Consider the following 23335-nt stretch of genomic DNA (forward strand, 5'->3'; position numbering starts at 1 on the left):
ATGTTGCGCTTGCAGTGCCATTCTTGGTCCATGGCACCCAAACCTGAGAAGCAGACATGCATTTTTCACCATAAACAAAGCACTTAGGGAAAAAAAATAAAAGAAAAGAAAAGAAAGCCCATTAGTAGAGAATTGCAGTGAAATGAAAGGGCTGCTGTATGCATATTGCACATATGTGAATGGGGTCTTGTCATGTGTGAGGAGGAGAGTTTAGTATGGACATCCCCAGAGGTCACACTCTGCATGTACAAGCCACTGACAATACACACAGCCTAGAGGAAGAGAACACTGCCTCCCACCTCATAACAACACCCCAATGTCACCCCCAAAACCCGCCACCGCTCACGTGTCCTCCTCCTCACCTAACTCCCTGGCCGCCGCTCTCACCAACACCGCCGCCATGTTTCCGGAAGTCCCTGAGAGAGCGGAGCTGGCGCACAGGATGACGGGAGCCGGCCGTATCCTAGCAACCGAGGACGCGCCGTGAAGTCAAAGAAGCTTCTGCTGATACAGAACTGTCCACAAAGAGCACAGAGCGATCCAGCATGTCTGCCGGTGAGTAGATGGCACAGTGACCGAGCAGAGGTAAGTGTGCACCGACTCATCATCTACTTCTCTTCTACAGGGAGGGGGAAGGAGGACACACCACCTATCCTGGCCGCCATCCTCAGGAGAAATCTCAGCACCCCCATCCATGGGGCCACACAGGAGGACTTGTAAGTGGAATCTGCCTTCCCAGTCTATGGGGGAGATTTACTAAAACTGGAGAGTGCAAAATCTGGTGCAGCTCTGCATAGAAACCAGGTTTTTTTTTTTCAAAGCTTAAGGCCCCTTTCACACAATCCGATCCGTTGGACGGACTCCGTTTATCTCAGCAGGGGATCGATCCTCCGCTGAGCAGGAGGATGACAGCTGTTCTACACGCTGTGTGCGGAGACACAGCTGTCAGTTCTCCATACATCTTTATGGGGGAATCGGATGGGAACGGACTGTCGATCCCATCCGATCCGCTGGACGGATGGAAAATAGGGTTTCCATCCGTCCAGATTTGACGGATTGGATGTCAGCAGACATGTCTTCGCTGACATCCAATCCCCCATAGGGACTGTTCAGATCCGCCAAAAAAAAAACGGACGGGTGGATCTGAACGGTCTGCCTGTGTGAAAGGGGCCTTATTGAAGAAGCTGAAGTTAGAAGCTGATTGGCTACCATGTACAGCCGCATCAGATTTTGTACTCTTCAGTTTTAGTAAATCAACCCCTGTGTGTCAGATAGAGGTGCAAATGCAATCAGATGAATGTGAACCTACGCTTTACACATGTCAGTGTTCCATCAGAATCCGTGACCCGTCAGATACGATAACAGAAGTGATCAGCTGAATACTTACTGCCCATGCCCAGGTTTGCTAATGTGACCTGTGATCACCTGCAATGCAGCTGCAGGAATCATTCAGATATCATTTTTTTCAGTCGGCGATTCGCTTCACCTTTTAGCGCTGTCAAGCTTTGAATGACAATTACGCATTCATGCAACACTATACCCATATTAAACTTTTATCATTTTTTCCCAAACAATAGAGCTTTTTTGGTGGTAGTTAATCACCGCTGTTTTTTTGCTAAACCAATAAAAAAAGAACATGAAAATTTTGGGGTAAAAAAGTTGTTCTTTTTCTGTTATAAAATATTGTAAATAAGTATGTTTTCTACTTCACTGAAAGGCACTGATGAGGTGGCACTGATGATGAAGCACTAATATGAAGCACTGATGGGTGGCAATGATGAGCAGCACTGATAGATGGCACCAATAGGCAGCACTGATGAGGAGACACTAACAGGCATCCTTGATGGGCACTGATTGGAATCCCCGGTGGGCGTGGGCTGGCAATTTAGGTGGGCACTTGTGAGCATCCTTGATGGGTCTGCACTGATAATCAATGCACTGATTATCAGCCCAGACCCCCCCCCCCCCCCCGTCAGGAGAGCCACTGATCAGCTCTACTCTACTCGCACCTTGTCAGCGTGAATAGAGAAAAGGCCGATAATCGGCACTTCCTGGTTACGATTTGAGCAGCTGTGATTGGACTGAGCTGATCACATGGTAAAGAGCCTACGCCATAGGCTCTTTACCGAGATTTGAGATGCGGTGTGTCAGAGCGATACACCACACTACCAATCGCCGCGCACGAGCGGCTTATCCCACTGGACTTCATGTGACGCCCAATCAGGATCATGAAAACACCGTCCGGCCCTCATTTTGCTAGCGGCCGAGCAGGATGTGGTTAAAGGGTAACTTTGCTTTCATAAAAAAAAATAATACAGCGTATACAACTGGGACACAAGTCATATTGTAATAAAATGTTATTAAAAATGGCCTTTCCTTTGGAATCTGCAGCTCTGTAATTTTCTGTAAAATGTAATACAATATGGCAACCTGGAGGTGTTCTGTACACAGAATGTATACAGCACACCCCCTTAGAAAGGTAATTTCCTGTGATTGGCTCACTGATTTTCTCAGAAGACTGAACTAAAGCTGGATACACACTATGCAACTTTTGTGGTTAGATTTCCTTCAGATTTACCTTTTCTATGTAGTGCAAGGGCCTGCCAGATTGCATACAAATTGAAAGTGTTTAGGTTTGACCTCATATTATATGGTTTTGGTAAGTCTAAAGGAAAAAGTCTTCAGAAAATTGTATAGTGTGTATGGCCCATTAGATACACATCTGATTTTGAGCATCCCCTGCAAGAAAAATGTCATTTTTGGTGAGATACTCCCCAAGGGAAATCAAGTCTGCAGGGATGCAGACCCTGCCACTTTCCTCATTAGAGCCCTGTAAGTGCTCTCAGAGTCACTGTGCACATGGGCACAGACAAACATCTATTTTTTTCAGAATAACAAAACCTACAAAGTTTGTTAAAATCCTTGCAAGGTTCATAGATCACCCAGAGGGGAATCTTTCTTTCTTAATAAAAGTGGATTTAATCTTTAGCCCTGGTTCACAGCGGTGTGGCTTTAAAATGGCGCTACTTCAACGTGATTGCAAAGCCGCAGATCAGTGCAATTTGCACCTCCCATTTCATTGTAGCTTGCGACTTTGTTTAACAGAAGTCTATGCAAGTCGCATGAAATCGGAAAAAAGTAGTGCAGGAACCATTTTCAAAGTTGCTGTGACACGAGTTGTGGAAATTTGAACAGTTCCATTGCCGACAATGGGGTGTGACTTGTCTTGTGATATGGAACTGTGAAATCACATGACAAATCGCACCGGTGTGAACCAGGGCTTAAAGCTGAAGTTTAGTAAAACTTTTTCGGGGTTTAATGCACCTCTAATGATGTGTATACCATGTTCTGGGAGTGAGGCACTGCAGGGGTTAATAGCAGCAGCTGCGACTGTGAAAGGCTTGTGCTGCTCGTCTTCCCCCTTGGCCGTTCATAAAACTCCCAATATTCTTTCCCCAGGGGGCATCCTATCATTCATCTGCCTCTCCTCCATTCACAGAACGTCTTGCATTGCAAAGCTTATAAATGTAAAAACACAGCTGCCCCATGTAAATATATCAGTACATAAATCGAATACGGTTGTGTATATTAAGTGGATCTCTTTTACTTGTTCAACTAAAAACAAAAAATAATAAAGACTATGCTTGTCTTATCAGGTCTTCAGCATTACGATGTCTACAAACAGTTAGACTGGACAGAGAAGGGATCACAAAACTGAGCAATCTGGAGGCTGTAAACAGGGCGCACAGCCTGTATTTGCAAGAGGTAACTCGGTTAATGACATCCAGAATACAAATGCAATGAACCTGCCAAACATGCACACTACAGCCTGCTCATATCTGGTGAAAGTTGGCCCTGTCCACTAAAGCTTGACATTTATAAGTTATAACCACTTCTGGGCCGGTAGGATTTACCCCCTTAAAGAACAGGCCATTTTTTGCGATTTGGCACTGCGCTACTTTAACTAAGTATTGCGCGGTCGTGCGACGCTGTACCCAAATACAATCGATGTCCTTTTTTTCCCCCACAAACAGAGCTTTCTTTTGGTGGTATTTGATCACCTGTGCAATTTTTATTTTTTGTGCTATAAACAAAAAAAGAAGAGCGACAATTCTGAAAAAAAAAAAAAAAAAACAATATTTTTCACATTCTGCTATATAACATTCCCATAAAAAAAATTAAAATCTAATTTTTTCATCCTTTTAGGCCAATATGTATTCTGCCACATATTTTTGGTAAAAGAAAATCCCAATAGGCATATTTTGATTGGTTTGCGCAAAAGTTATCACGTCTACAAACTACGGGAAAGATTTACTGTATGTCATTTTTATTTGTTTATTTTTTTTGTTTACTAGTAATGCCGGCAATCAGCGATTTTTAGTGGGACTGCGATATTGCCGCGGACAGATTGGATACCTAACTGGCATTTTTGACACTTTTGGGGGGGGCCAGTGACATTACTACAGTAATCAGTGCTAAAAATATGCACTGTTACTGTAATAATGACACTGGCGGGGAAGGGGTTAACCCAGGGGTGATCAAAGGGTTAAGTGTGAGCCTAGGGGAGTGTTTTCTAACTGTATGGGGGAGGGACTTGTGGAATCAACATAGAGACCTGTGTTCCTATATAGAAGGATCACAGGCTCTCTGTGTTCATTTCATGGAGAACAATGGTCTGCTGTGTTTACAACAGCAGACCGCCGTTCTCTCTCCCTGGGGAGCGATCAAGGGTGCCCGGTGGCAATCGCAGCCGCCGTCCCTGTGGATCGACTTCCCTGTTTCCCCAGGAGTGCTCATGCGAACAAGCACAAGTACAGCGGTTTGCGTAGCTGAGCCAGCCTGCCGCAGTATATCTGCAGTGGGCTTTCGGCAAGTGGGGAAACAAAAGAAGAGAGACCTGTTCAAACTTTCCATTCAACTTCCATTGCTTTTTTTTCGCAGAAGAAAGGCACATGAAATTTTGGGATCTATTTATAAAACATTAGTTGGACGAATGTCACACACATTGGTGCACTTGACAACTCTTTAACCACTTGACCTCTGGAAGGTTTACCCCCCCCCACCCTCATGACCAGTCCATTTTTTGCTATACGGCACTGTGTTACTTTAACTGACAATTCCGCAGTCATTCAACGCTGTACCCAAATAAAATTGATGTCCTTTTTTTCCCACAAATAGAGCTTTCTTTTGGTGGTATTTGATCACCTCTGTTTTTGAAATTTTTGTGATGTAAACAAAAAAGGCGTCAATTTGGAAAAAAAAAAAAAAAATATATATATATATATATATATATATATATATATATATATATATATATATATATGTGTCTGTGTGTGTGTGTATGTATGTGTGTATATATATATATATAATTTTTTTTAACATATCCAACAAATTTTAGAAAATCAAATTGTGTATAATAATTGGTTTGTGTGAAACCTATAGCGCCTGCAAATCACATACAGGCGGTATATATATATATATATATATATATATATATATATATATATATATATATATACAGAGATTTCTTGTCATTTAATTCTTTTTCTTCTAGTAATGGCGGCGATCAGCGACTTATAGTGTGGCGGGCAATCTGAAACTGGGGGGGGAATTGATTAACTGACACTGACCTCACCAGTGACACTAATACAGTGGTCCATGCTAATAATATACACTGTCACTGTACTAATGACACTGTCTGGGAAGGGGTTAACATCTAGGGCGATCAAAGGGTTAAATGTGTGCCTAGCCTGTGATAATGTGTGTACTGTTTTTACTAAGCAATGTGCCGGTTTTTACTCCCTTGCATGGAGAAAAAAAAAACGGCACATTGCTGCTGTCAGAATAGAGCTCTGTGCTCTTTAGTAAATTACTGGAGCCTATCTGTAGGTGCCGGCGACCAATCAGCGACCAGCATCCACTGATTGGCTTGTGCTGCAGAGAATCGCAGCACAGCCGGTGCGTGCCCCCTACTTCAGCATGCGGATCACATCCTAGGTACGTGACTCAGTGCAGAGCGGCTGCCCTGCCGCAGTATATGTATTGTGGGTTGTCCGCAAGCGGTTAAGAAGAAATTCCTCTTACTTTGGAGAGATTTCTTGTAATTTCCTGTCTTCTATTGTAAAGCGCTGCACAAACTGTTGGCACTTTATTAATCCTATATTATAATAGTAAGAATAATAATATATAGGATCACAGGTCTCTATGATCATTTCACAAGTCCTTCCCCCATACAGTTACACTCCCCTAGGCTCACAATGAACACTTTGATCACCACAGTGATAACCCCTTCCCTGCCAGTGTCATTATTACAGTAACAGTGCATATTTTTAGCACTGATTACTGTAGTAATGTCACTGGTCCCCCCCAAAAGTGTCAAAAATGTCAGTTAGGGGTCCGATCTGTCCGCCGAAATGTCGCAGTCCCACTAAAAATCGCAGATCGCCACCATTAATAGTAAGAAAAAACAAATAAATAAAAATGACATAAATCTTTCCCCTAGTTTGTAGATGCGATAACTTTTGCTCAAACCAATCAATTTTACCAAAAATATGTAGCAGAATTCAAACTGGCCTAAATTGATGAAATATTTTTGATTTTTAAATTTTTTTGGGAATGTTATATAGCAAAACTTGATAAATATATATACAGTATATATTTTTTTTTCCCAGAATTGTCGCTCTTTTTTTGTTTAAAGCGCAAAAAATAAAAATCGCAGGGGTGATCAAAAACAACGAAAAGAAAGCTGTATTTGTGGGAACAAAAGGACATGCATTTCATTTCAGTACATCGTCGCACGACCGCGCAATTTTCCGGCAAAGTAAAGCAGTGCAAAAATTGCCAAAAATGGCCTGGTCATTAAGGGGGCAAATCCTTCCAGTTCAGAACTGGTTAACAAGTCCCCTAGACCAAGGATATGCAAACTGTGGCCCTCCAGATGTTTCAGAACTACAATTCCCATGAGGCATAGCAAGACTCTGACAGCCACATATGGCACTTTTCCACTGCAAGTACCGGCTCGGCTCTACTCAGCCCTGCTTGGCCCGGTTTGCTTTTCCACTGCTGGTACCGCATGGTACGGTGTTGGAACGGTTCGGTACGGTACGGTATGGTTTGCTTTTCCACTAAAGTAGTACCAAAGTTAAGTGGGTGGGATAACAACGGGGTGGGTGGGATTCTCTGACCAATCAGTGGCTAGTAGTGACTGCATGCAAAGGATTGTGGGATATGGTACCGGGTATAGTACCTCTTGGAACCACAATCGAGTAGGTACTGTTTTTGATAGCCGAACCGTTCGGTTCCATGCAGTGGAAAAGCGCCATTTCATGAGACCCAGAGGCAGAGGCAGGATGGGACTTGTAGTTTTGCAACTGCTGGAGGGACACAGTTTGCATATCCCGGATGTAGCCAAATGAAATAAAATCCTTGCTGAGATTTGGTGCTCAGGCTTGGGGAACCCCACTCCCCTGTTCAAACAGCCAAAGCAGAAAATAAGCCGGCAACTCCATAACTTCTTGGTATTATCCTTTATTTGGCTACATCATACACACAGGATCAATGCTGACATGTTTCGGCCATTACAGCCTTACTCATGAGTAAGGCTGCAATGGCCGAAACATGTCAGCATTGATCCTGTGTGTATGATGTAGCGGCAGGGATATGCAAACTATGGCCCTCCAGATCTTGCAGAACTACAAGTCCCATGAGGCATAGCAAGATTCTGACAGTCACATGCAGGACACCCAGAGGCATAGGCATGACGGGACTTGTAGTTTTGCAACAGCTGGAGGGACACAGTTTGCATATCTTGGAATTGTAGCCAAAATTAAGAGTAATATCAAGGAGTTGTCGAGTTGCCGGCTTAATTTATGCTTCAGACAAATCAGGTAATTTAAAGTACTTCTCCCCTCCCCTAGACCAGTGATGGTGAACCTTGGCACCCCAGATGTTTTGAAACTACATTTCCCATGATGCTTACCTACACTGCAGAGTGCATCAGCATCATGGGAAATGTAGTTCTAAAACATCTGGGTTGCCAAGGTTCCCCATCACTGCCCTAGACTATGAACAGTCAACCCTTGCAGTGCCAGCGCAGCCCCACTGCAAGGGATGGTTTTCAAATTTGCCAGAGATGGACCTTCCATCAACTTTAATAATTAATATTTTTGCTCACAGGACATTGTTTATTGACTAATCAGAAATCAATGTTTAATATTTTCTTAGCTGAACGTCACTCACTAACTCGCCCTTTATTTACAGATCACTCATGTGACCTTTACCTCTTCTCTTTTTAGAATCAAATAAAGACCATTGAAAATGTAGAAGTTCTCCAGAATCTGCAGTGAGTGTGATCAGCAACCTCTATATCCGTTTACTAGCAGATAGCAGCGTGATAGTCTTGTTTATCTGTTTGTAGCAGCCTACCGGTTGCTTAGCATAACCTGATATCTGCCTGACATTGCTCTCTATTGTTCACCACAGATGTGATGACACCTGACTGTTTCCTACTTTGATAGTATCTATGCGGTACTTCTTTACAGCTGACTAGGATTTCATTTCTCTCTATACTTCACCAAACACTGCAATAAAAGCATGGGAACCTAATCTGATCATTTATCCCCAGCATGTGATCTCTACCTGATAAGTCCCATTCTAAACCCAAGTCTTATTTAACTGGTAATCTAGTATTCCACTGGAAATGTATAATCGCAAACTGGTTTGTGTTTAACTACTTCAATACCGGGCACTTTTACCCCCTTCCTGCCCAGGCCAATTTTCAGCTTTCAGCGCTCTCACACTTTGAAAATTGCGCGGTCATGCAACACTGTACCCACACTACATTTTTGTATTTTATTAGAGACTGATAGAGCTTTTTTTGGTGGTATTTAAACTACTGTTGTTTTTTTTTTTTTTGCTATATAAGCAAAAAAATTCCAAAAATTACTGTTTCCTTTAATTTTTTTGCAAATAAGTAGGTTTTTTTTATTTTTATAAAATAGGCCAACATTTATACTGCTACAACTCTTTGGGGAAAATAACCCAACACTGATAGGCTGCACTGATGGGTGCTGTGACAGGTACACTGATGGGTGCTGTGACAGGTACACTGATGGGTGCTGTGACAGGTACACTGATGGGTGCTGTGACAGGTACACTGATGGGTGCTCTGACAGGTACACTGATGGGTGCTGCGACAGGTACACTGATGGGTGCTGCGACAGGTACACTGATGGGTGCTGTGACAGGTACACTGATGGGGTGCTCTTACAGGTACACTTATGGGATGCTCTTACAGGTACACTGATGGGGTGCACTGACAGGTACACTGATGTGTGCTGTGACAGGTACACTGATGTGTGCTGTGACAGGTACACTGATGGGGTGCTCTGACAGGTACACTGATGGGGTGCTCTGACAGGTACACTGATGGGATGCTCTTACAGGTACACTGATGGGATGCTCTTACAGGTACACTGATGGGATGCTCTGACAGGTACACTGATGGGATGCTCTGACAGGTACACTGATGGGGTGCTCTGACAGGTACACTGATGGGGTGCTCTGACAGGTACACTGATGGGATGCTCTGACAGGTACACTGATGGGGTGCTCTGACAGGTACACTGATATGGTGCTGTGACAGTTACACTGATAGGGTGCTGTGACAGGTACACTGATGGGGTGCTCTGACAGGTACACTGATATGGTGCTGTGACAGGTACACTGATATGGTGCTGTGACAGGTACACTGTTGGGCTGCACTGACAGGTACACTGATGGGGTGCTGTGACAGGTACACTGATTGGTGCTGTGACAGGTACACTGATTGGTGCTGTGACAGGTACACTGATGGGGTGCTCTGACAGGTACACTGATGGGATGCTCTTACAGGTACACTGATGGGATGCTCTTACAGGTACACTGATGTATGCGCTGACAGGTACACTGATGGGTTCTGTGACACAGCACTGATAGGGTGCTGTGACAGGTACACTGATGTGTGCTGTGACAGGTACACTGATGGGCTGCACTGACAGGTACACTAATGGGCTGCACTGACAGGTACACTGATGGGTCCTGTGACAGGTACACTAATGGGGTGCTCTGACAGGTACACTGATGGGCTGCACTGACAGGTACACTGATGGGCTGCACTGACAGGTACACTGATGGGCTGCACTGACAGGTACACTGATGGGTCCTGTGACAGGTACACTGATGGGGTGCTCTGACAGGTACACTGATGGGCTGCACTGACAGGTACACTGATGGGCTGCACTGACAAGTACACAGAAGGTCTGCTGTGACAGGTACACTTTAATCCAGGGTAATTAGGGCAGTGTGGTGCACAGTACAGAAGGGGTTTAATGGGCAACTCACTGTTCCCAGGTTCTCCTCCTCACACTGGATCAGTGTGAGAAGGAGAAGCCTGTAACAGCATGTTAACGCTGTTTGTTTACATATGTGACCGGCTGTGATTGGATATCACGTGGTAAAGAGCCATCGTCATTAGTGTACTGTATTTGCCCTTGGGCTGAGCATCTTTAGTAGTTTTACATGCTTTTTTTAGCATTTGTACAGGCATTTTTATCTGTTTTTGTTTGGCTATAAAGTAGGGTTGCACCGATGCCGATGGTTAGTATATAAGGATACCGGCATTTTCACGGGTATCTGTACTTGTGGAAATACACCAACACCTTCTGTCTAGTTTTTTTCAGCTGTCAGTGGGTTTTCCCTGCTAATAGCTGAATCGTAAAGAAAAGAATGTCGGTAATTATTGGTTGTTAAGGAGCGGGGCCGCCGTGCCCCTAACAACCATGACCACTCTCCACGCGATTCCCCTCCCCGCCTCCTCCTGCCAGCTGTCACCAGGCCTGGACTAGCTCGGGCTGCATGTCCTCTGCAGCGCTGAGTGTACTGACAGGTACCACTCCACTCACTCACTCGGCAGCACAGATAAAATTAGTATGGATCCAGTACAATTGTTTGACCAATGACTGCTACCTCCATTCCTAGAATTCATGGGAGGTGGGCGGAGCAGTACCCTTCCTCCACCCCACCTTTCCAGCCACTGTCATAATTGGAGTTTGAGATTGGGGGTGTGCCCAATTCGCTGGAAGGGGCGGGCGGAGGACCGTTACTATGGGTGGCAGTCTGTGCACTTCCTCCAGGCTTCCCGCGTGCCATTATCAAAATGCTCCTCCACCTACTGCTGTGTACCCTGAGCAGTGCTGGACATGGAGGGAGACTTTCCACTGAGTGGCTGGTGTACACTCAGCTGTGACTTGTTGTCCTCTTGTATCTAGGACAATCCTGTACTATCTGGAGAGGGACCAGGGGAAATGTCCATCTTCAGAGGGGGCAAGATGGGGGTCTTGTGACAAATAGCAAAGAAGGGAGTGGGTGTGATGTCTGTGGGTAGTTGGGTGAAGTGTCTTTGGGTACATGTGTGCAGTGTCCCCGCCTGCCCTTATTACCCTACTCCTCCCCCACCCTGCCCTCACTTACCCTGCCCTCACCCTCCTACTTCCCCCCTCTACCCTGTCCTCACTTCCCACCCCCCCCCCTACCTCCCAAACCACCCCTCTACCTACTATTACTAGGTGATGGGTATCGGCGAGTCACTTAAAACTTGGAAATATCAGACAAACCATGGCAGTAAGTCAATTGCCACTTCCATCCATAATGTGTATCACCTCAGGTTCAAAGAAGTGTACATGGGAAGACAAAAAAAAAAGCCAGATGCTCCACATAGCATAAAACTGCTAATACATTTTTTTGGAATAACTACTCACATAAAAACTAGGCAACCAAAAATCTAAAAACATGTATTCCAGGGATATTGAGTGGACTGTTTCCTTGTTCTCTTGTGAGTGGTGATGTCACAAGTGTCAGCTCCACCCTACGCGTTTCATCCTGACATCATCGGGAGCTCTGTTTGACTAAACAAAAAAGTTACTAGCCTTTTTGTTTTTCAGTTGACTTTGTATGTTCACATTTGTATTGTAGGTTCCTTAATCTTTCTGGGAACAGAATTGAGAAAATTCAAAATCTCCGCTCCTTGCAGAGTCTGCAGTTCTTGGATCTATCTAATAATTTGATTCAGAAACTAAATGCAGGTGAGCTTTAGGAATAATTTACATCTCTTTGCACTGAAAACTTAAAATGACAACAAGATTCCAATTACAACGTGCTTCTGGATCTCAAATACTAACTTCTCTTATCTGAATAGGAGAATTACCCCAGAATCTCCTCATCTTAGATGTGTCTGGAAATCCATGCACAAAGACAAAAGGCTACAGGTGAGACATTAGAGGTTTACTATCACACAGTAAATAGAGACAGTTTGTGTTTAGGACCATCAAAATGTGCTTATCCTCTGGAAGTATGGGGGAAATTAACTTGTACTCCTCCTATATTGTCTGCAATTTGAATGTGGAAAATACTGCATTATGACCAGTGCTTTAAGTGGCCCAAAAGAGGTGCCGATACTCTATTACAGCCTATAAATCCCCCCACCCCACATCAGGGTCCCCACAGAGCACCCCCCCTGGCCTGGGCTGGGACTCCGGAGCAGGGGGACTCACTGGTGGTGACTGGTCTGGCTCTGCAGTAGGAAATATTCTTGGGGGGGGGCAATTGAGGGCGCAGATGTCCAAAATGAGCGTACGGAGAGGTGGCGGTATGCTCAAGAGCCATATTTGGAAGTGGCGGTATTGAGTACCAGTGCATACCGGCCCACTTAAAGCACTGATTATGACCACTAGATGGCGCTGAGGAGCATACCTATTTTCTACAATAGCACCATCTAGTGGCCATAATGCAATGTTTTACACATTAACCACTTTACCACCGGAGGATTTTGCTGTCTTACGTCCAGGCCACTTTTTGTGATTCGACGCTGTGCGACTTTAACTGACAATTGCGCGGTCGTGCGACGCTGTACCCAAACGAAATTTACATTCTTTTTTTCCCACAAACAGAGCTTTCTTTTGGTGGTATTTGATCACCTGTGCGATTTTTACTTTTTGCGCTATAAACAAAAAAAGAGCGTTTATTTTGAAAAAATAACAATATTTTTAACATTTTTTTATATGAAATTCCCCCCCAAAAAAATGTAAAAATCTAAATTTTTTTACATTTTTGGCCAATTTGTTTTCTGCTACATATGTTTGGTAAAAAAAAATCACAATAAGCGTATTTTGATTGGTTTGCGCAAAAGTTATTGCGTTTACTAACTAAGGGAAAGATTTCTGTCATTTTTGGTGTTTTTGTTTTTTTAACGTGTAATGGCGGCGATCTGCGATTTTTTTTTTTTTTTTTTTTTTCGGTACTGCGACATTGCGGTGGACAGATCGGACCCTTGACTGACATTTTTGACACTTTTGGGGGTACCAGTGACATTACTGCAGTAATCCGTGCTATAAATATGCACTGTTACTGTAAAAATGACACTGGCAGGGAAGGGGTTAATTTTATTGGAGAGGGAGGGGTTAATGTATGCTTGGTGCTTACTGACATGTGTGGGGGGAGGGGACTGTGTGACACAGGGACAGATCGGATGTTCAGCTATGCTGAACACTGCGATCTGTCACTCCTTGTCACTTAGGAGATCCGCCCGCTTTGTTTACACAAGCGGGCGGATCTCCAAACTGGACTCCCCGATGATCGGGGAAGAGCAGCCGCCGCTCCTCCCCTGGCCCGACTCCCGCTGTGACTGAAAACAGCGGGAGCGCGCCTCCGGCAGTGCGCGAGCGCCGCCTACAGGGGGAGGAGTCCAGCGACGTAGGGCTACGCCGCTAGACAGAATCGAGCCACTTTGCTGCAGTACGGTGACTACGGTCAACGTGACCGGTCGGCAAGTGGTTATAATATTCGATCTGCCTGAGCAAATAGCCTGAGAAAATTCAATTTTTGCCCCATTTGCACAGAACAAATATACATAGTTTCAATGGAGGAACAGCTATATGATTTTTTTTTTTTTTTTACACCCCATACTGTTATCCAGGTATGAGAGTGAAGTGAAAATACTGGCAAAAATGTACATTCACATGTTACAAATAAAACAGGATTTTCCCAAAAAAGATTGAGCTCCGGTTGGTGTTATTGAGGAGTAGTTTTTTCCACATTATAATCCTTGAAAATGCTGCAACAATGGGGCTGATCCATGAAAATGGTAGAGAAGAAAACAAGCTATAAGCAAAGCTAGAACTTTTTTTTTTTTAGTTTTGGATAGAGTGGAGAGGGATCTTCTGAACATCTGTTTTTATTGCTGTCTGTGCCCCTGTTAGGGAGATTCACGCTTCCTACTTGTCCTGTTTACCATCATCATTGAAAGTAAAATAAAATGCCAAAATTTGGGTTGTTCCCAGAAAAGTAATAGAAAGGAAATCTTCCAATGGGGACACTAGTTCTGGTGACCTGGGGGTTCCCAAGAAATTCCCCTTATTTGCAGTGATTTTCTCCCACTTCCTGTTTGACTTTGAGACAGGAAGTGAAGGAAAATCTCCACAATAGGACACAGATGGTGAAAAAAAATCTGACACGGGCTGTAAACCCTCCCTTAGTGCCAGTTCACCATGTGAATCCACTGCGGGTTCCCACATTGCACTCGACTCGCAGGCAGTTCACACTGCTATATACGAACTGCTGGGAGTGTCAATACAAAGTTAATGACAACCCCCAGATCAGTTTGCATATCGCAGTGTGAACTGTCAATTCGGACATGAATGGGATTGCATAGGTGAGAACATCCATGCAATCCGATTCTGCTGCAAACCAAAAAAAGGATCCTGTGTGACTTTGGTCCGAATGCAATGCAAATTCAGCTACACAATATGTATGGCTGAATTTGCATTGCACAGACATCGCATGTGATTTGCAGAGCAGTGCGGTGCGAATCACATGCAATGTCTAACATCGCTATAGTGTGAACCGGCACTTACTCTATCCAAAATGAAAAAACAAAGTTTTGCCTAAAGTTCTGTTTTAAGGTGAATTCTGATCTGTTGCTTGGTGCAACAACATTACTTTTGGATTTGTTTACTTTTCTCCAGTTTTGGGGCTCTTTCACACAGGTAGGTGGGGGTGTTAAAACCTAGAGGATGAGCTGCGGTTTTATAGCCCTGGCCTCCTACCCGAATCTTAACATTACAGCCTGCCAGGGCTGTTCATATGCCACGGCCGAAGCATTTTTAACTGAGGCTGCAGAGTCTGAGCAACAGTGTCACCTGTCAAACTTGCCCATTGAGATCAATGGGGGCAACGCCACAACCGACCAGCAACTGTGTGCAATGCACGGGATTGCAGAGCATTTTACAGGTTTAAATCAAGTGGTGAGGAGGCAATATAACTCCTGTCAATTGCTCTGATTGCTCTTCAGAGGGCACTGCAGGTGTGAATGAGCTCTTAACCACTTTAAGACCGGAAGGATTTGCCCCCTTAATGACCAGGCCATTTTTTGCGATTCAGCACTGCGTTATTTTAACAGACAATTGCACAGTCGTGCGACCCTGTACCCAAATAAAATTGATGTCCTTTTTTCCCATAAATAGAGCTTTCTTTTGGTGGTATTTGACGGCCTGTGCGATTTTTTTTTTTTTTTTTGCTATAAACAAAAAAAGAGTGACAATTTTGAAAAAAAAAAAACAATATTTTTCATATTCTGCTATATGACATTCTCAAAAAATAAAATGTAAAAATCTAAATTCTTTAACATTTTAGGCCACATTGTTTTCTGCTACATATTTTTGGTAAAAAAAATTGCAATAAGTGTATTTTGATTGGTTTGCGCAAAAGTTTTTTTTTTTATAACTAGTAATGGCGGCGATCTGCGATTTTTAGCGGGACTGCGACATTGCGGCGGACAGATTGGACCCCTAACTGACATTTTTGACACTTTTGGGAGGGCCAGTGACATTACTACAGTAATCAGCGCCATACATATGCATTGTTACTGTAATAATGACACTGGCAGGGAAGGGGTTAACCCTATGGGTGATCTATGGGTTAAATGTAAGCCTAGGGGAGTGATTCTAACTGGGGGGGGGGGGGGGGGTGGTGGCTTGTGAAATTACCATAGAGACCTGTGAGCCTATATAGAAGGATCACAGGCGCTCTGTGATCATTTCAGAGGAGAATGTGTTTACAACAGCTGCCCGTCCTTCTCTCTCAGCAGGGAGCGATCACGGGTGTCAGGCGGCAGTTGGAGCCGCCTGACCCGTGCATCGGCTTACCCGCTGCTGAGTGCACGCTCGCCCCCTAGCTTCCCAAGCGCGACCGACGTAGACCTACGTCGGTTTTTGCAGGAGAGCCACCCTGCCTCAGTAAAAAGGCAGCGGGTGGTCGGGAAGTGGTTAAAAGAGAAGTATAGGCTTTAAAAAAATAAAAAAAATAAAAACACACACATTTATACTCACCTAGGTGGATGCAGCATTGATCTGCTGCATCTGACCCCCACCGGCCCCTCAGTGAGAACTGAGTCATCGATGACCGCTGATCGCTCAGTTCTCCCCTCCTGTCTGAGCAGAGAGCCATGACTGTCAGTTACTGGCTCTCTGCTCTGCCCCTCCAACGCTCACTGGTGCTCTTCTGTAAATGCTATTTTCTATATTTTAGTACTTTTGAGTGAAACATGTACAGGTCTGCACATAGTAATGTCGGTCTCATCTGTCTGGGACCATTTACAAGTGGGAGGAAATCTCCATTGAGCCAGGCCTTATAACCACAAGGTCTGCCAATGTATAAAATTGTCATAAGATTCTAAGATATCCATTTCTTTTCTCAGACAGCAAGTACTGGACGCCTTGCCCCTCCTACAAGAACTTGATGGGGTAACTGTAAGAGCCCCAAGCAGCCAGAAGTCTGATGGTGACCAAAAAACCGATGGCAGTGACAGTGATGACCCCAGCCTACTGTCAGAAGATTCAGGTAGAACATACTCTTCCAATGCTGCCATCTTAACTATTGTTTTTTTTCTGTCCAGGGGTACAGAAATTTTTTGCAAAAACAGTAAAAGAGGTAAAAGAGCCTCAGCTATGAAAGGAAAAAGGAGAGTAGTTTCACCATTTGCAACATTTTGATCAAATGCAGAAACTGTCATATTAGCTTCTACCTATCTATTTCTGAAGAATCATAATAAATGTATATAAAAATAACATATAGGGTGAAATACAAATCGGCTCTATAGGACTGTTTATTCTGTTATACATTTTTGCCACATTGTTCCAGTTAATAACATTAAAGTGGTAGTAAACCTACTTTTTCATCTTTTACCTACAGGTAAGCCTATAATAAGGCTTACCTGTAGGTGTTGTGAATATCTTCTATCCTTGCACCGTTTAGGACATATTCAGAGTGCATGCAGGCGGTGATGTCACCAGCACATGCGCTCTGAAGGTCCGGAATTCCGTAAACGGCGGCTCCCGCACGCAAGCGCGGGAGTGACGTCATCGCGCCCCCAGCCACTTATGTAGCCGGAGTCCATGTACCCGGAAGAAAGACCGGTGAAGATGGGAGCCCTCTCAGCGGTGACAGCGCGATGCAGGAGGGCTTCGTTTTAAAGAGAGTGTCTCTCATAATGTGCTAGTATGCAATGCATACTAGCACATTATGACATTGCCTTCCAGGGTTGTTTTTTTTTTTTTTCTTTAAAGCGGAGTTCCGGCCTCAAATACCTTTTTTAACTAAAAATACCCCAATAATACTAATCCATCACCCTTTGCAGAACCGCTATTCTCATACTTACAAGGGGTACAGTATTGGATTTTAGTCAAAATCTTACTTTTAAACATGCTGTCTGGGCGCGTGGAGCATCTGTGGGCATGGGCACGTGGGCATCTGAAGCCGCAGTGTAATCTGCTGTGTCCTTCTTCCTGATTCCAGGGAGTGTTCTGGGAGTTCTTCCTGATTCCAGCCTCCTGGGAGTGATGACAAACAGCTCCCAGGATGCAATGCAAAGGCAGCAGTGATGTCAGTGGCCGCGGCCACAGAGGGGGGAGAAGGAGGAAGTACAATCATAAATGCCTTGAAAATAAAGTAAGGGACCCCCAAAAAAAACTTAAAATGCCCAATTGTTGATCAGCATATCGAGCACTCCAGGAATCACTGAAGTTGCAAAATAGGCCGGAACTCCGCTTTAACTGCAGTTTACTACCGCTTTAAAGGATAAATCCACTTTCATGGTATAAAAAATAGCAAGTAGAAAAAAAAAAAAAGGAATATAGCATATTGCGACATAGTATATTGCGACATTGCGTAATTGAATGTTAATAAAAGTTACCTTTTCCTTTTCAGTCTGCAGCTCTGTAATTTTTAATGCAATGCAATATGGCTACCTGGAACTGTTCTGTACACAGAATGTGTACAGACCACACCCCTGAAACATCATTGCCTGCTTGTGTGATTGGCTCACTGATTTTCCCAAAAGTCTACACTAAGATACAAGTCAGATTTCTGGCACCCCCTGCAACAAAAATGACATTTTTGGTAAGATACTCCCAATAGAAAATAATGTTTAAAGGGATGCAGACCCTGCCACTTTCCACATTAGAGCTCTGCAGGTGCAGCAGATGCTTGATAATTATGAAACCATTCCCATTAGACTCCCTTAGCACAGGGGTACAGAGGAACAAACAATGATTTCTTCAGAATAACAAAAGGTAGGAATCTGCAACAAAGTTTGTTAAAATACTTGCAATGTACATAGATCACCCATCAACAAAAGTGGAGTTACACTTTAAGGAGGGACTAAACTCTTGAGGCTGTACTCCAAAAAAGCCAGGCTCATGGTAAAGTACTAGTCATCAGCAGGGCTTTTGTTCTCAAAGGATAGGTGCAGGTACATCCCTCTTTCAAGTCACCCCTTATCTCCGCCCGCTACCCACCTCCGAGCACCATCCCTTGGTTGCACCCACTACTCACCCCCCAGTACTGCCCCTTTTAGAGAAAACAGAAGTATCAGTTTGTGGTGTTAATTAATTTGTATAGAATTTGTTCATGATAACAAATGCAGTATAATAGATCCCCTGCAGCAAGCAACAATAGATCTCCCAGCAGCCAGCAACAATAGACCCTTCCCTCAGCATTAGCTCCCAGCAACAATTAACCCCCAGGAACATGCCCAGTGGCATCTTAAGAGCATTATAGGCCCCCGGGCAATGCAATGCATTGGGGCCCTGCCTACACAATCACCCACGAGCAAGTGAGGCCCCCGGGCATCTGCCCAGCGCGCCCATTCGACCATTCAAGATGGTCCTGCCCCCCCCCCCCCAGCAATAACAGATCTCCCAGCAGCCAGCAACATTAGACCCTCCAGCAGCCAGCAACATTAGACCCTCCAGCAGCCAGCAACGATAGACTCCTCCTTCAACAGTTTTTCCCTCCTGGCAACAACTGACCCCCCTAGCAACATTAGACCCCACCAGGAACAATGGACCTCCCTAGCAATAATAGATACCCAACGAGTGACAATAGCTTCCCCAGCAGCCAGCATTATTTAACCCTCCAGTCACACTTATCATTACATACATTCAATGTTGGAGGTGCAAGAACTGCGTTTACCCACGTTCCCACTGAAAAAATAGCCATAGTCACCAGAATGGCCTCTGCTGCTCTATTCCCCGTTACTGACTTGCCATGCCTTGTTCTGCACTCTTCCTTTGTGTGGAAGCCGCCAGCTTCATAGAAGCAGAGCTTTACTTCTTCATGTCAGAGATTACAGCAAGTGAACAGTTACCACTGTAAAACACATTCAAATTTAATAATGAACCGTGTATGATTGTGAGATATTCTTTCCTTCTAAGGCTGGGTTCACACCGGTGCGCTGTGGTTTGGATGCAGTGTGATTGTATTTTACATGTGGTTTTAGTTACCCTCTTATTGACTTCTATTAGGCTGTCCTTTTTTTTTAAAGTGCATCAAAGATGCAGCATGCAGGATTTTGATGCGCTTTCATGAAAACGAACGGATGCACACCTACAGAGCCTCCCAAAAGTATTCATACCCCTTGAAATGTTCTACATTTTGTCATGTTACAACCAAAAACGTAATTGTATTTTATTGGGTTTTTATGTGATAGACCGATACAAAAGTGCCAATTTTTTCTACAAATAATAATCTGAAAAGTATGGCATGCATTTGTATTCAGCCCCCTTTACTCTGATGCCCCTAACTAAAATCTAGTGATTGCCTTCAGAAGTTACCTAATCAGTAAATAGAGTGCAATTGTGTGTATTTAATCTCAGTATAAATACAGCTGTTCTGTGAAGCCCTCAGAGGTTTGTTATAGAACCCTAGCGAACAAACCGCATCATGAAGGCCAAGGAACACACCAGACAGGTCAGGGATAAAGTTGTGGATGAATGTAAAGCAGGGTTAGTTTATTAAAAATACCCCAAGCTTTGAACATCTCACAAAGCACTGTTCAATCCATCATCTGATAATGGAAAGAGGTATGGCACAACTGCAAACCTACCAAGACATGCCCGTCCACCTAAACTGACAGCCCAGGCAAGGAGAGCATTAATCAGAGAATCAGCCAAGAGGCCCATGGTAACTCTGGAGGAGCTGCAGATATACACAGTTCAGATATCTCTCATGGATGACACAAGGGGGCAGGATCTCCGGGTGACGTCAACAGGAGACCCTGCCCCCACGGCTATATAAGAAGCCGCAAAGAACGGATCCGGCATAATCACAGGAGACATCCTCGGAGAAGGACCGGATTGCCAGCGGAGAAGACCAGAGGGAGAAGATCGGAGGAAGAGGACCAGAGGGAGAAGATCGGAGGAAGAGGACCAGAGGGAGAAGATCGGAGGAAGAGGACCAGAGGGAGAAGATCGGAGGAGGAAGACCAAAAGGGTGAAGACCGGTGGGAGAAGATCGGAGGAAGATTTCTAATAAAGCACTTCTTAAAACCATCTCATCATTATTTACACTACACTGCCTTTTCGGGGTGAATGGATAGGGGTACAATGAACCCCATACCCATTCACATAGGGGGGGGGCGAGGATCTGGGGGGGCCCTCTGGTTACAGGGGGTGTCCAGATACTGATAAGCCCCCTGCCCGCAGACCCCCACAGCCACTGGCCAGGGTTGCCGGGAAAAGGCCCTTGACCCCATCAACATGGGGACAAGGTGCTTTGGGGATGAGGGGGCGAAGAGCTCCCCTGGCCCAAAGCACCCACCTCCCCATGTTGAGGGCGTGTGACCTGGTATGGTCCAGAAGGGGGTGGGGCCGCTCGCTCGTCCCCTCCCTTTTCCTGACCTGCATGCTCCGATAAGGGTCTGGTATGGATTTTGGGGGAACCCTACGCCAATTTTTTGTTTGCGTGGGGATCCCCTCAAAATCCATACCAGACCCAAAGGGCCTGGTATGGAACCTGGGGGGGGGGGAGGGAGACCCCCACGACGTTTTTTTTTTTCGTGGAGTTCCCCCTCAAGATCCTCGGAGCGCAATTCGCACCACAAATCGGATCATCGTGATCCGACTTGGATTCGACTTTTATTCAAATCAATGGGCTCCCATAGGGAACCACTAATTTTCACATGACGTGGCTTAACACTGTATAAGCGTGGCTTAACACTGTATAAGCAACGTTTAGCAGCTTTTAGCAGTGTCAGACTTTTTTACAGCTGTAACGCCGGTCCTCAGAGCGCACTGGCCCTGTTTTTTTTTTTTTTTTTTGCACCTTGAAAACTCTTTTTCAGCCACTTACAGCTTGAAAACTCTTTTTCTGCCACTTACAGCTTCAAAACATCTCTGTGTGTGTGTGTGTGTGTGTGTGCGCATGAGGCCATAAAATAACATGGAGGGGCGTTTTTAAGCTGCAAAAAAAAAAGTCTGACGCTCCTAAAAGCAGCTGCAAAAACGCCCTGTGTGCATGAGCCTTAGTCATGCACTTCACAAATCTACCCTTTATGGAAGAGTGGCAAGAAGAAAATAATTGCTGAAAGAAAGCCATAAGAAGTCCAGTTTGCAAGAATCCATATGGGGGACACAGCAAACATGTGGAAGAAGGTGCTCTGGTCAGATGAGACCAAAATTTAACTTTTTGGCCTAAAAGCAAAAAGCTATGTGTGGGGGGAAAACTAACACTGCACATCACCCTGAACATACTATCCCTACCGTGAAACATGGTGGTGACAGCATCATGATATGGGGATGCTTTTCTTCAGCAGGGACAGGGAAGCTGGTCAGAGTTGATGGGAAGATGGATGGAGCCAAATACAGGGCAATCTTAGAAGAAAACCTGTTAGAGTCTGCAAAAGACTTGAGACTGGGGTGGAGGTTCACCTTCCAGCAGGACAATGACCCTAAACATACAGCCAGAGCTACAATGGGATGGTTTAGATCAGGGGTAATGAATTAAAATTCAAGGAGGTCCGGTTGCTAAAATTTTCTTTGGGCCGAGGTCCGAATCTGAAGTCTGAGCTATGACTCAGAAAGATGGGCAAAACAAAAACGTGTCCATCAGCGTTGCTCTTAACATAAAATATGCCCATTTGAGTGCCCCCTAACATAAAATGTGTCCATCAGCGTGCCCCTTAACATAAAATAAGGAGCACGCTGATGGGCACATTTTATGTTAGGGGGCACTCTGATGGGCACATTTTATGTTAGGGGGCACGCTGATGGGCACATTTTATGTTAGGGGGCACTCTGATGGGCACATTTTGTTAGGGGGCACACTGATGGGCAAAACAAAACGTGTCCATCAGTGTTGCTCTTAACATAAAATGTGCCCATCAGAGTGCCCCCTAACATAAAATGTGCCCATCAGCGTGACCCTTAGCATAAAATTTGCCCATCAGCGTGCCCCCTAGCATAAAATTTGCCCATCGGCGTGACCCTTAGCATAAAATTTGCTCATCAGCGTGCCTCCTAGCATAAAATGTGCCCATCGGCGTGACCCTTAGCATAAAATTTGCCCATCAGCATGCCCCTTAACATAAAATATGCCCATCAGTGTGACCCTAACATAAAATAAGGGGAACGCTGATGGGCACATTTTATGTTAGGGGGCACTTTGATGGGCACATTTTATGTTAGGGGGCATTCTGATGGGCACATTTTATGTTAGGGGCACTTTGATGGGCACATTTTATGTTAGGCGGCATTCTGATGGGCATATTTTATGTTAAGGGGAACTCTAATGGGCATATTTTATGTTAAGGGGAACTCTAATGGGCATATTTTATGTTAAGAGCAACGCTGATGGACACGTTTTGTTTTGCCCATCAGCGTGCCCCTTAACATAAAATGTTCCCATTAGAGTGCCCCATATGTTAAGGGGCACTCTAATGGGAACATTTTGTGTTAAGGGGCACTCTAAT

General features: G+C 44.6%; 2 protein-coding genes across 2 annotated transcripts in view; one reads left to right on the plus strand and one right to left on the minus strand.

Moving 5' to 3' along the window:
• MRPL10 (mitochondrial ribosomal protein L10) overlaps positions 1–402 on the minus strand; it is a gene marked incomplete at its 5' end in the record, with an annotated part of 37639 nt that extends 37237 nt beyond the window's left edge. The window contains one exon of the mRNA XM_082272258.1: positions 363–402. Coding sequence (XP_082128384.1) covers positions 363–402 — 40 coding nt within the window. The remainder of the gene's footprint in view (positions 1–362) is intronic.
• A 44-nt stretch (positions 403–446) lies between these two features.
• The window catches only part of LRRC46 (leucine rich repeat containing 46), a 29498-nt gene continuing 6609 nt past the window's right edge, over positions 447–23335 (plus strand). The window contains exons 1-7 of the mRNA XM_082271873.1: positions 447–555; positions 626–716; positions 3657–3765; positions 8295–8341; positions 12010–12119; positions 12233–12302; positions 16787–16929. Coding sequence (XP_082127999.1) covers positions 546–555; positions 626–716; positions 3657–3765; positions 8295–8341; positions 12010–12119; positions 12233–12302; positions 16787–16929 — 580 coding nt within the window. The 5' untranslated portion in view covers positions 447–545. The remainder of the gene's footprint in view (positions 556–625; positions 717–3656; positions 3766–8294; positions 8342–12009; positions 12120–12232; positions 12303–16786; positions 16930–23335) is intronic.

This window comes from Pelophylax lessonae (genome assembly GCF_965119305.1).
Source record: "Pelophylax lessonae genome assembly, chromosome: 11".
NCBI lineage: Eukaryota > Metazoa > Chordata > Amphibia > Anura > Ranidae > Pelophylax > Pelophylax lessonae.